At 36.7% G+C, this 13,691-nt stretch overlaps 1 protein-coding gene across 1 annotated transcript in view; it reads left to right on the plus strand.

Annotated features, from left to right (window-relative positions):
* The window catches only part of COG3 (component of oligomeric golgi complex 3), a 31,574-nt gene that overhangs the window by 14,605 nt on the left and 3,278 nt on the right, over positions 1–13,691 (plus strand). Inside the window, exons 14-22 of the mRNA XM_064645695.1 lie at positions 1,788–1,893; positions 3,690–3,814; positions 5,441–5,530; positions 7,373–7,493; positions 9,794–9,882; positions 9,983–10,117; positions 11,309–11,384; positions 12,802–12,929; positions 13,522–13,620. Of these exons, the coding sequence (XP_064501765.1) occupies positions 1,788–1,893; positions 3,690–3,814; positions 5,441–5,530; positions 7,373–7,493; positions 9,794–9,882; positions 9,983–10,117; positions 11,309–11,384; positions 12,802–12,929; positions 13,522–13,620 (969 nt within the window). The remainder of the gene's footprint in view (positions 1–1,787; positions 1,894–3,689; positions 3,815–5,440; positions 5,531–7,372; positions 7,494–9,793; positions 9,883–9,982; positions 10,118–11,308; positions 11,385–12,801; positions 12,930–13,521; positions 13,621–13,691) is intronic.

Below are 13,691 nucleotides of genomic sequence, written 5' to 3' on the forward strand. Positions count from 1 at the left end.
AAAGTTAATACTATATTGATGAAAGATTTCAAAATGAACTAACTCACAGAAATAAAAAAAGTGGCCAGTGAGAAAGTTGAAATTGGTTTTTGACTAGAGCAAATGCATTTGATATGCAACTGAAGGATAGCATTGCATGGAAGCAGTAAAGCATAGTAAAGATTCCCCCCTCAGGTAACAGTTGCCCTTCACTTTATAAGGAGAGGCCCAAGCTGTCAAAGGATTGAGTTGACTGAGAACGGCAGTTCCAACGTGGACTGGCAAGATCGAGATTTTATTGCTCTATTCTGTTTTCCATCTAGCTACCAGAATAGGTGGTGGTACTTAAAAAATTGTAGGACTTATTTCTAGCTGACCAGTTGGTAGAGAAGCTATTGTTTGACTTCAGAATCAGAGCATCTAAACACAGAAGCTTTACAGCTATATATATATATATGTATATATATATGTTTTGCTGTGCACTGAAAGAAATGAATGTTGTACTTACTGTGCTCAGTTCTTGAGAGAACTTCTTGGCAGTGAACTTAACATTGCTATGACATTGTCTTTATACATGTCTAAAGCTTTTATTATGGTACAGTTTATGCTTTGGTGATTACAAGGGACATGCATGGCATTTAGGGAAAGCATTTACAAACCCTAAAGCTAGTGAGTTTGTTGAATACATGCTCTTTTGTACTGAAAGTTTAAGGACTAATAAGCATTTGAAGACAGAGCAAAAATAGTAACTGAGAAGTCCACCACACAAAATGTCACTAAATGGGATCCCTCAATTCAGGACAACTAGTGATCAGAAGATTTACCAGTATAACTGTTAGGAGTACAGGTTTGTTTGGTTGGTTTGGGGTCTTTTATTATTTATTTATTGTGTTGCTAAAATTGTGTGTATAGAATTGGATTAAAAAATTATTGTGAGACCTTCTTCATGTTAGCTATAATTTTTCTAGGCAAGTAATGCAGCTGCTTGGTCCATATGGGGGCCTTATTTTCTAACACGAGTCCTATGGCCCTTCAGTTAGAAAGTTCATTCCAAACTGAGAAATTATGCTGCTCTTCATATGTCCTCATAAGACTCCAGTTTTTGCCTGGTTTGAGATTCATTTTGCTACTTGATTGCTTTTAAACCTCAAAACCTTGCTATTCAGAGAGACCTTCTGTCTTAGTAAATTAATTATTAAAATGTTAAAAGCACAAGGCAGAAATATTTCTTGTGCTGTTCTACTCAAATATTAATGCAGTTCTTTGCCCATTCTTGCTGCCTCTTGTTGCTTTGAAGCAGACCAAGTAGTGAAAAATATTGAAGTGTGGAAATGTTGAGTAATGTTAGAGGAGAACTTTTGGCTGAACTCCTGCGGGGAATAAGCTAGAGAGTACTTTCAGGCCATCTGCACATATAGTTTATGGGAATAAAGCCATCACAAAAATTATCCGTATAAAATCCAAGTGAGTGTTGAATTGAGTTCCCCAATTTGAGCTTCTCTTTCTAGGTAGCTTCATAGGTTATTATTATTTAGAGATCAGTAAAAAAAAGGAAAAATGGAAGGAACAGTACTTTACACAGATCTGTGTAATATTTGTGAATCTTAATTGACATTTCAATGTTTCTGCCACTGGTTTGGAAACATCTCTCTGTTTCTTCTAAATGTCTTTGAAACACTGGGAGCTGAGTGTAGCTGACTCCTTTTGCAATTTAGTATGCTTTTCTCTGTTGTAACCAAAGTAGTGTAAGGCTGCTTGAATAAAGGAGAAAAAAATATTATAATGTTATTGTGTATCTTTCTTTGCAGCAAATTGCACAGAGTTTAAAAGAGGAACAGAAGAAGCTGCCATCTGAAGCTTCATTTTCAGATGTTCAGCTAGAAGATCCCAAGACCTGCAGTTTAGTTAAATCTGGTATGAAGTACATCTTATATTGTCAGTTTAATGCATAAAGCTTGTGGGGAGTGAGCATTAACCTGAACCATTTGTGAGAAACCTGCATGTATCTTAAAGGGTTATTTTCCTAGAGAAATTCCTAAGAGATTTTGAGGTAAACTTGTCTCAAAGTTGTTAGCTTTGTATTTTTTATGAGAAACAGCTTAATCTTGTTCTCTTGGTGGCATTTCTTTGTGCTTTCAGTGCAGTCCATTATGTGAAGCAGCTACTTTTGCAGCCAACAGCATCTATTATACTTTGTATGAAACTGAGCTTTTCTATTCTCCATTGCAAAGTAGCCCCGCCATCAAGATGTGTACTTCAGGATGCTTCAGACTTTTAGCTTTAGCTGTGCTCTGTGACCCATGTGTCTGTAAATTACAGTTCACTGGAATCAAATTCCATGAAGTATGGTGGTTTTGATGCCAGTCATTTGAGTGTTACAGATTTTTAAATTATTGTCTAAGATCCATTAAGAATTTCTCCTTTTTTTTTTAACCATTGTTCAGAATGGTGCAACATTATTTTTACCAGCAGCATCTTTGTCATCTCTTTATCAGTTGTTTCTCAAATTGTTTTTGGTTATGTGGTATTTTCTTGCTTTTGGCTTAGAAGGCCTGCAAAGGTCTTTCTGGCTGTTTCTGGCTGAACTCCACAAAACCTATTGAGAAAGGAGTTCATCTTACTTCAAGCCAGGTGTATGGAATTTGCAAGTCCTGTTAATCTCGTGCATTCAGGAAATGGAAGGAACCTATAAGGTGTAATTTGAAGATATGTGTCTAAGATAATTGGGATTATTTGCCCTTCAAAGGTACCTCCTTCCCATTTCAGTGCCTGCAGGAGTAGTGGAAGTGACTAATAAATAGCCTAGGAAGCTCAAACTGGCAACTAAGATCTTACAGGCTTTCCAGTTAATGTGACAATAAATTTATAGTTGCAAAAGCTAGAAAGATATTGCTGAATTATTTCAGACAATTTTCACACTGATCACATAAACACTTCACAAGTGCTTTTTCCATCATCAGGTAAAACTTTAAACATTTTACTTTTTTCTAATGGTTGCTAATTGAAATCTGAGTTCTGATGCTATTGACTTAGCTGTTTCCCAGCTTGATTTAAGGAGAAAATGAAAATAATACAGACTTCTGTCTGTCAGGTGTTGTGAAAATCCATTTTGAGCATACAGAATTATTACGAAAGTTATTCAGGAGGAACACTTTTTTATGTTTGCAACAACCTCATGACAAAATTGGGGTTTTGCCATTATTTTTGCAGTTATTAACATGATGTTTAGACCCTGTATTTTCTGCAACTGTTTAATCAATGTAGGATTATCCCCAGCAGAACAGAAAACAGGAAGTAAAATCAATGGAATTTTTTTCCCCTGAACATTTCCTGTAATTCTCTGATCTCTACCCATTTTTTCAGTAATTGTTTGATCATTTCAGCTGTTCAGCTGAGTGGGAAATGCCTGTCATTGGAGACATGGCCTGTAAAATTAACTCTTTCAAAAGTGTTGAGCTGGGCCACCCCTGAAAGCAAATTCATGTCTTTTACAGCCATGTGCTCTATTCACATCAGAAATCTAGTACTGACCTGCTCAGAAGGAAAAAAAGTTACCTGGTTGGGTAAAATAAAATGTCTTATTACTGCTTATTATAGTCAGTATATTACTACTTATTATAGTCAGTGTAAGTGCAGTGGACGTTACAGTCTGCTTTGGTTGAAAGGACAGATGAGCAAGTTTTTCATGTGTGTATTTTGCTTTTAAACAGGTTCAGCTGAATCCCTTAATCCCAGGCACCAGACCACGATTTCACCAGCAGATCTGCATGGAATGTGGTATCCTACTGTCAGAAGGACTCTAGTGTGTCTCTCCAAACTGTATAGATGTATAGACGTATGCAAAACTTTCTTTATCTATTTTTTTTAAGTGAAGTTATGAAGTGTGTATAGCACCATGTCTAAATATTTTAATATAAATTAGGAATGGACAATTCCAGGCCTCTTATCTCTTAGTCTTTTTGCTGCTATCTTTATGTAAAACAGGAGAACTGAAAAATGTTAGGTCATAATTTTCAAGACAATTTTGTACTTGTAGAATTAGAAGAATGGCACTGATTTGTACATCTGTTGCTTTTACTATTATAGAAATAATTCAGTGTGTGATGTTCAAGATACTGGTCGCACCAAAGTTGAGGAGTGAGTAGGACAAGAGAGAATAGAAAGTTCTGGGTCAATTATAGAGAATGATTTTATTGCTGAAATTACTGGGTGAATGTATTTCTTTGTGCTTTGCAGGACATCAGACAAGGTGATGTTTCTGCTCTTAAAAATGGTGACTCTACTACTTCTATATTTTGGAAATGTTCTGAATTTTTTTTTGTGGCACATCTTTCAAGTTCCAAAACGTAGGAGACATTTCCATAGTTTAAGACAGTAGAAATCTTCATGTCTAACAGAAACAAAAGCAGTGTTTACTTAACACATATTTTGAGACTTGCCCATTAGAATCTGTTTTATTGTCTTTCACCTAATAGCATAAAAGGCTGATAAGCCTCTGAGGATAATTTTCCGTATGTCTTGTATCTTTATTAGATACATACAGAGTGCATTTCAAAATACCTTTGATGGGTGTTATTTGAGACTGCTATCGAGATGCTATTGCTTAAAAAGAAGCTGGAAAATCTGAATGCTTTATTGCTTAAAATATCAATCTCATTAAAGATAGATGAGTATTTGCCTTTGTTGTCAGCTAGACCTTTGGAGATGAGGTCGGTTTTATGTTGTTTGCAAGGCTCATTTGTAGTGTGTCTGCACAGAGAATCATTTATTTTTCCCATGAGGTACTTTAGCAGAACTGGTACCCCTTGCCTGCACCCTGTAGATAGGAGAAGTCATGAATGAGTGGCACTGGCAAGTCTGGGGGCAGTCAGGGCTGTCATGTACTGCACTGCAGTGCTAGTGGAGGCGAGCTGTGTTCCTACAGCTGGTTCAGCCATAGGATGTAGATGCTGCAGCTTAGTGAGTTACTCCGTGTCACCTGGGCCATCGCAGCTGTCATGTTTGTTTACTAACCTGTCGCAAACGTGAGGTAATTTGAGTTTGCTTGAGGTTAAACTCATGTGAATGATCTTGAGTCTGTTGCAGGTACAACTTGCACGCACGACACAGGGAGTTACCCTGGCACACAAAGTGTCTGGTCAGGTTACCCAGCAAACATCATTCGTGCTGGTAGCTCTCAGTGCGTGAGGTGTCACTCACCATGTCACTCCCCGGGTGCCAATTCAGAGCTAGAGGGTAAGCAGGGCATGCTCGAGAGTGCACCTGTATCCAGCCCGAGTGCTTGTAGCAACCTTTTGTGTCACGCCATCCTGTCTTACTGCATGCAGACAACATGTTTGTAGCTTGTTGATCTGGAGGTTTATATGCTGGTAAGCACATCGTTCACAAACTGCAACTCTTTAAATTCTGCCTAAGCTTGGCTAACACCTTTTTTGTTGGTTTGATTTCCTCTTCCCCGCAGAGGGCAGTGTTTCAGGGATTATCACAAGAGGCCTTATCTGCCTGCATCCAGTCGCTGCTGGGAGCTGCTGATTCCATCAGCAAAAACAAGGTCAGAATCTGTGGTATGTTTTCCAAACCCTTCCCCTCCACTCTGTGTATATGTAAAGTCATGAAGCAGTTTTTCAGAATTCTGTTGAAATCTTAATCAAAACATGTTGCTCTGCCCCCAGAGACCTGAGGGATTTGCCAGTTCTTAGTTATGGTTAATGTATTGCCAAGCAAAGATAATGATTCACATGCAAGCCTATCTGAAAATGGGAAATACAGGTCGTAGCAATCATGTTTACAGGCTGCTTTAACTCATGGGAATACAATGAAGTGATGTCTAAAGAAAAATTTCTGCTAGAGGACTCTACTCCCTATATTTATTTTCACTGTCTGTTACTCTTGTTCTCTGCCTCCATTGTTTGTTTGAATTTTTAAAAATCTTTCTGTTATATTCACTGGGAAGATTTTCTAAGTATTCTTTGCTCAGAGCTGTATTATCACAAGGTCTGATCTGTTGTGTTGCTCAGAATTCAATGCAGATTCATCAAGTAATTTTAACTTAAAGTGTTAGTTTAAGTAGTTGGAGTAAACTTTAGTTTTTCCTGTCACAATTCCTTTAATACAAATACTGTAGTAATTTGGTAATTCTTAACAGCCAGGAAGTGAATTTAAAAAAAAAAAAAAAAGGAGAAGTCTTAGTAGGCTAAAATTGTTGGATTTTTATAAGCAGTAAATACTTAGTAATGAAAAGTTTTAGTTGTGAAAAGCTGTTTTGAAGTATTTGAGTGTCTTTTGAAAAATACCTCTTAAACATAGTATCTTTAAAAAGAAATTCAAACTGCATTTCCTTTAGTTTGAGCAGATAACTATTGCCTATGTAATTGATTCAGAATTCTGCAGTTAAATATCCATTCCAGCACTGTGTTCAGCATTAACTTAAAAGTATTATGGAGAATGAAACTTATCCTGCCATGAACCTTAGATAGGTTGGCCCAGAACTAGGATCTGTACCACTTTGTTCTTGATGCGTGTTAATTTAACATTACCTGGTGAAATCGTGGAATTAAAAAAAACAAAAGGCCAAAATCAAACAATTCAAGAAGCCCTTCCACCACTTACTGTTAGTGAAATTTTTATTTGTTAAAACTGCATATTTAAATCTGATTTCTTCTTTACTGTTTTATTTAACATTATATCAAGGAAATTTCTCTTCCAGCTTGCAAAAGCAAATTTGATTTCTTGAGTCCTCCTCCTTTTACCTCAATGAGCCATGGACTTCAAAGATTAAAACCAGCATGCATTATAAACCACTTAGCTAAAATGACAAGCAGTGCAAAACATCCTCTGGGTGGTGTGAACTTGGCCTTGTTTTATTCTTTTTATCTTTGCTGTACTGCTTAGAAACTAACTAAGTTTTGTGTTTAATGACATGAGAAAAATGCCTTGTAAGACCTTTGCAGAATAGCACAGTTAATCAGGGTTATTACAGGAACATTAACTGTTTGTCTTTTTTTTAGTCATCATAATGATTAAAACAAATTTAGAACCTCATGTTTTTCAACTATAAATTACATGAATTACATTAAATAATTCCTGGCTCTTAAGAAGAATAAGTTTGTATCTTTCAAATAGTGGATACCTGTACTTAATGGGGACATTTAGTAATATGGCTATATAATCTAATTCTTCTAAGAGATGTGAATAAAGTCCGTTTCTGTAGTGCAGTGTATTAGGAATAGTACAGAAGTGGGATTTGTTGATCCCAGAGCGTAGTTAATGGCACTACAGACTAATGGAAAAAGCTTGTTAACTAATAAAAGCAGAAATGTTGAAACTTTGCTCTTCATCTAATTGTTTGGGGATTTTTTTACATGTAATGCATGTTCTTTCTCTTCTGCTGTAGACCCAGGTTGATGGACAACTTTTCTTAATAAAACACCTTTTGATTCTTCGTGAACAAATTGCTCCTTTCCACACTGATTTCACCATTAAGGAAATTTCCCTGGACCTTAAGAAAACTAGAGGTACTGAACAGTTGCTGGCTACAGAATGGAGTGGGATTGTCCTCCCTTAATGTGCCAGCAAAAGTTCTGGGTTTATTTTATGTTCACTTGCAATGACCTGTATGCTTTTTCTAATCTCTTGCTTTGTTCTTAGCTTCTCTGAAAAAAACCCAAAACCATTCTCTTACTCAGGACAATTCAAGATGTATCTAACAAATTCTTTATTTTTATATGAAATGTGTTTGTCTGCTTTTTGCTGCTGGCCTAACTTATTTATCCAGTCCTTTTTAAGAACAGCTAAGTAACCTACGTTTCTATTGCACAGAGATGTCTTTTCCCTTTTCTGACCCTTTAAAGGAATATCTTTTGCTACTGCTGTTTAGCAGGTGAATTTAACAATACATAGTCAACTTTCCTAGAACAAATCAAGATTTCCTAGACATTTCTCTGAGGTTTTTGTTTTGAAAAGGTTTTCTTCTTTTACAAGTTCAGTAAACAGTATTGTTGAATGGTGTTATGTAGCAAGTGTGTTTGTTTTAGGAAGTGAAAATAGAAATAGTGGCCATGATCATGGTTTTGAAATTGTATTATGGTTCTTGTTTAAAATACAGGAAAAAAGCTCTCAATACAAAAGTGAACTGTTATGCAGTTTCCAATTTTATAAAGATAATGGGAAAAATTACTGGAAGCATGTCAAATTTCTCTCCTTCCATTCCAGAAGAGAGAGCTGAAAAAATAACTTCTCTCTCCTACTATCTAATAAGCTGCGCTCTTAACTCTGAAGCAAGCAATTCTTACACTAACTATTTCACTTGTTGCACTTGAACATCAATGAAACCTCCTACCTGTTGAGTAGTTTCTAGTTGACTAGAGGTTAAAGGGCAAATATATCCTTTTGGTGTTTTGTCCTGGCTGACACACAAGTTTGTTCTCCATTTTCATTTAATGGAATAAATTTTTGTGCCAGCCAGTGCTTTGCAGATGGTAGTGGTAAGTAATGGAAAACACTTTCTTTATATTGGGTGGTGGCAGTGGTGTTGAAAAGATGTACATTGTGCTTAATTCTTAATGTGGTGTAGCATGGAACAATAGGACTTTTATATTTGGGATGAGTTGTAGAAGAAAAATAATGAATTAGCTAATGGGCTAACAGGTTTACTGTGTTCTAGCCAAACTTTCTGCACATAGATTTAAGGTTTAATTTGGGATTTATAGAAAAAAGAATACTGCTTAATGTAAAAGTCATGCTTTCACCCAATTTTTTTTGAAGTAGTATAAATGTAAGGTTCATGTAACTGAAATATGCAGTGGGAAAAGGGACTTTCTCACTGACTGGCTTATAGACTTCTAATCAAGAGCTTGGACTGTCTTTGGAATTGGTGAAGTTTCTGGGGAATAATTCAGAGAACAAAAATAATTTTTCTCTGTGGTTTCCCTTAACTGCAAGGAGTGCAGATTCTTAGTTCGGTGCTAAACCTACATGCCTGTGTATTTAGTGTTCCCTCTTGATTTAATGCCCTGTACAGCACTTCTTTAGCTCTTATGTCTTGTTTCCCTCACATTGTTTTATACAGCAAGAAGGGCACAGAATTGCTTTTGAAAAAATAAAAAAGCAGATGGATGTGTAGGATGATAAATGAATGACAGTAGGGCAGTAAGCTATACTGAAACTACTGATAATTTTCTTTTTCCCAATTTGACTAGATTTCAGGTTGACAACATCCTGTTAGCACTATAGGAGTAATTTCAGTATCTTGTGTTAATTACAGACATTGTTGCTTTTTCTTCTGGGGACTTCTGTAGAGAACATAAATATGAGTGTCTATCAACCTTGGTGTTTTGTTATTTAGTTCTAACTGAAACAGTTAAGCACAGAGGAAGAAAGCACCAGTTCTAAGTTATTTCATGCAACTGTACTTGGTTTTCCCAGGCAATGTGCAAAATTCTGCATATTGTTTGTAAATGCTTAACTATATAGCTTATGTAAAAGTCTTTCACTTGTAGATACAGTAACAAGGAGAGCTTGCACACTTTACATGCTCATAGCAGTGCAGTTAATATCAGTAACTTGTTAGTTTCTTGTAATGTATTTATCTGTTTAGACTGTGCAACTATTGGATTCAGGTTTACCACAGGTACAGTTAAAAAATAGAAGATTAAGCTTTGTGTGCTTCTGTGCATGTGCATTTGTGCATCCACTCCTAGCAATACTGGAATCATTAATGTCACCATTGTAATCATTCAGACTGGATGATTAGAGTTTGTAAGTCCTGGAGATGAATCGCATTGACTTATGGTATGAGTGACTTTCTGATTCACAGATGCAGCATTTAAAATCCTGAATCCCAAGGCAGTTTCAAGATTTTTTAGACTAAACAGCAACAACGCCTTGATACAGTTCTTACTGGAGGTAATACGGAGTCTTATTTCATTAGGAAAAAATTGTGTCATTTAAGTGTTTGGTGATCTCTGGCAAATAAAAAGAAGAGAATTGTTGTCCTCTGTTCAAGGGTACTCCAGAAATCAGAGAACATTATATTGACTCTAAGAAGGATGTAGATCGTCATCTGAAATCAGCTTGTGAGCAGTTTATTCAGCAGCAAACCAAACAATTTATAGAACAGCTGGAGGAGTTCATGACAAAGGTACAAATGTGTTGTGTGTTTGTTAACCTAACTGAAGTAGTGGTAGCACCAGGGAATTAGTATTTAAATTGGGTATAGGAGAAGCTGCTAGTTCTGTCTGATTAACTGAAGATGATGTGTTTTCCTTTAAATTCCAACAACAATTTTCCAGGCATTTTTTGAGATTAATGCATTAAAGGTACATGACATAGTTTGTTTTTGAAAGCAACCCTTGTGCTCTTAGGTCAAGAAGCTTTAATGTTCCACTGAGTTGAAACAGGTTTGTGAAGGTTGGCAGGAGCTTTTCTGTTTGCTGGAAAATTCCTACTTTGACTGCATTTGTAAGCCTTCAAAAACTATATTGGGTCATGTGTGTTCTTGAGGGAGGTCTTAGAGTATGGCTGTGAAGTGTGTTAAAATTTTCTTGTTTCAGTGTATTTTACATCAATGAGGTGTTTGATGAGCAGGACTTTCTTTACAAGTTCTTCTTGGGACTGAAATTCCTGATAAAAGTTGGTCAGAAAGATGAAGCATCTTAGGGAATAGAAACAAAAAAGATATCTTTTTACAATACATCTCTTTCTAGAACCTGCTCTAGAGCTCAGGATTTCTAGGTATCTTGAGAACAACCACGCAGGAGAATCTATTCTGAAAAATGAAGAGTGATGTGGATCCTGATTTACTGAGAATAAGTGACATGACCTCTCAGAAACTGGGGCTACAGCATTGCATGGACAGCAGATATCTCAGCTGCTGATTTTTGAGAATTTAGAAGATTACAGTATTAAATTTACTGATGCCTGTCATGCTGGGGTAGGGGTCAGTGGCATGCCTAAAATATAGATGGGTAACTGGAGAGATTGATAGATTGTCTGAGTGATCCCAGTGATTCATTGAGAATCTGGGGAGTTTGACTAAGCTGCTTAAGTATAAATCTTTTTTGAGGTTTTGTATCCCTTGATGCCTAAGCGTCTTTGTAAATTTAATCCCATTTTGAATTTTACTTTCAAGAATTCATCACAGTTGTAATTTTGAATTGCATTTCTGTCACACTGCTTCCCCTGTGTGTTGTTAAGCCAGGTCATAGAAGAGAAAGAGCAGGGGAGATTCCGTACACTACGGTATCTGAGAGACTTGTGCAATTTTCACTTGGTCACTTTGTTGTGAATTCAACTGAAAGAAACATAATTTTGTTGATTTTACTTTTTTTAGGTAGCTGCTTTAAAAACAATGGCCACTCAAGGAGGTCCCAATTACAGCCTATCACAGCAACCTTGGGCACAACCAGGTATTTGCTTTGGTTTATATTTATGTTACTATTAGGAACCTGAAAAAGTGGCCAGAATAACTTGGACTGTGAGACTGTGATTGATTTTGAAAAATTGAACTGTCTACCTTTTTTTTGAAAATCCTGCCTTCCATTTCAACCCATGTGCTAGTTTAAATGTGTTAAGCCACCTCTAAATCAAAACCTGACAAACTTTAGAATATGTATTTAATTGGTGCAGTAGATGAATGCCTTGAGTATTTCTCAAGCTGTGACTGTTCTTGCATGTAAACAGCATTTCTGCAACTGCATACAGAATCTGCTTAAGGAATTATTTGATTATATTATGATAAAGCTTTTGGTTTTGTACGAAAGAATGAATCCACCCTGTAGCTTTTATTGTCTGTACATTTGGTACCTACTTTCTTTACAGTTTCCCTGTCACTATGCAAAAATGGAATCTGGCTTTGTTTTCCTATTCTTAAGAATTGAAATGTGAATACTTCATAGGAACATTTGGAACAGTTTTAGATGTTCCTGGGTTGTTTTGCTCTTCACATCACAAAGTTGTGCTTCTGGGTCAAAAATCTGATTATTCCAATTCATACATCGGAACCTTCTGTTTCATTGTGTTCTTAAGATGCAAAGCCAGCCATATTCATACGTAATTCAGTGCTGCTCCATGGGTCAGACACTCTCAAGGGCTAACTTGAGCTTCTACTTAACATCTCCTGCTTCTTCAGGAGTATTTTTTATGTTTGTTTGGAGATAATTATGTGTGTAGAAGCAGATCTAAGCAGAGCTTCTGCTGTATCTTGGAGTCATTTGTCTGGGAAGCAGGATTAGGCAAAAAATTTAGATACGGCAGAAATTGAGTGTATTAACTTCAGTACTTTAAAACTGCAAAATATATTTTTCCCCTGGCCTTTAAGCAATGATCTTGTAAAATCATTAAAATTCCTAGCAATAAAGAAAGAAGATCTTGTCTGAGAGGATTCCTGTCTGGTTGTTTCAAAATCCAGGTGTCTGTGCAGACATTTCTTCTCGCAGATGTGGCCTGTGGTCAGTAAGGTGAATTTGTGATATTCTGTTCTCTTTACTACCATTGTTTATTTCCCAGCAGCTTCTTTTACAGGTAGATTTTCTAGGGGGGAAGCCTATGTAGAACTTTGTTGCTACTGGAACGCTGTGATTTCAGGAACCTCAGGAGGATGTGGTAGCTTGCAGAAATGGGTTGGATGCATTTTCTGCAGTGTCTGGCATGCTGTGGTCATGTGATGGGTTTGATACTGCACAGTCGAGCCGCCCCCTCTCTCTCTTTCACCTAAACCTGTGGTAATGATCAGCCCCAGTAAAATGGAGTTGATTTTCTGGAGTCTAGGTTTCAGCTAGCAGAACTCCATTTTAGCCTATTAAGCATATTTTCTTTTACTTCCAGCAAAGATCAACGATCTGGTCTCTTCCACTTATAAGACAATAAAAACAAAGCTGCCGTCAACATTACGAAGCATGTCCTTGTACTTGTCCAATAAAGATACAGAATTAATTTTGTTTAAGCCAGTCAGGGTGAGTATTGCTGGCATGTTTTTCTGTAGGTGTTTCATGATGATATCTTTAGCTTAAAAAAAAACCCAAACCCAAACAGCTGTCCTGGTCTCTGTTGTACTCAGCCTATGTAACACACACACACTACAGGGAAGTAACTGGTCCTGTTTATTCTGCACGTCTGCCACTTGGCACCCTATGAGCTACTGTAAAGAAAATTACTTCTGTCCCAGCCCAAACCAGTTCAGTTTGGTCAGTTATGCCTGGGCAGAAGCACCAGGGGCAGAGAAGATAATACAGATTTAATGAAAAACCTACCATAAACTACCAGAAGAACCAAGCTTGAGTTTTAGGCTTCCAGGTTAAGTCTTTAGGACTCAGTGTTTCAGTTTAGCACACCTTGGCTGAAGTTTTTTATCTCACAGCCAACATGGATTCCTTGTAGCTGTTCCCAAAACGATTTGTTTTAGAGGAAAAGTTCTTAAAGCTTGACTGCTTCTCCTTGCCTGGTCATATAAGTAGCTATGCCATGTACATTGTGCTTATTGTGGTTCATGTTTGAGATGAGTGTTCTGTTTTTTAATAATGAGTTTTTTCTTCTTTCATTTAAAAGAATAACATTCAGCAAATGTTCCAGAAACTCCATGCTTTGTTAAAGGAAGAATTTAGTAATGAAGATCTGCAAATCATAGCTTGTCCTTCAATGGAACAGGTATGTATTGAAGCTCTATGTTTTATCAGTTGCTCTTTCATGTGACTTGCTTTTCTAAACATTGATTTTTT

The sequence above is a fragment of the Pseudopipra pipra genome, chromosome 2, assembly GCF_036250125.1.
Source record: "Pseudopipra pipra isolate bDixPip1 chromosome 2, bDixPip1.hap1, whole genome shotgun sequence".
NCBI classification, from domain to species: Eukaryota; Metazoa; Chordata; class Aves; order Passeriformes; family Pipridae; genus Pseudopipra; species Pseudopipra pipra.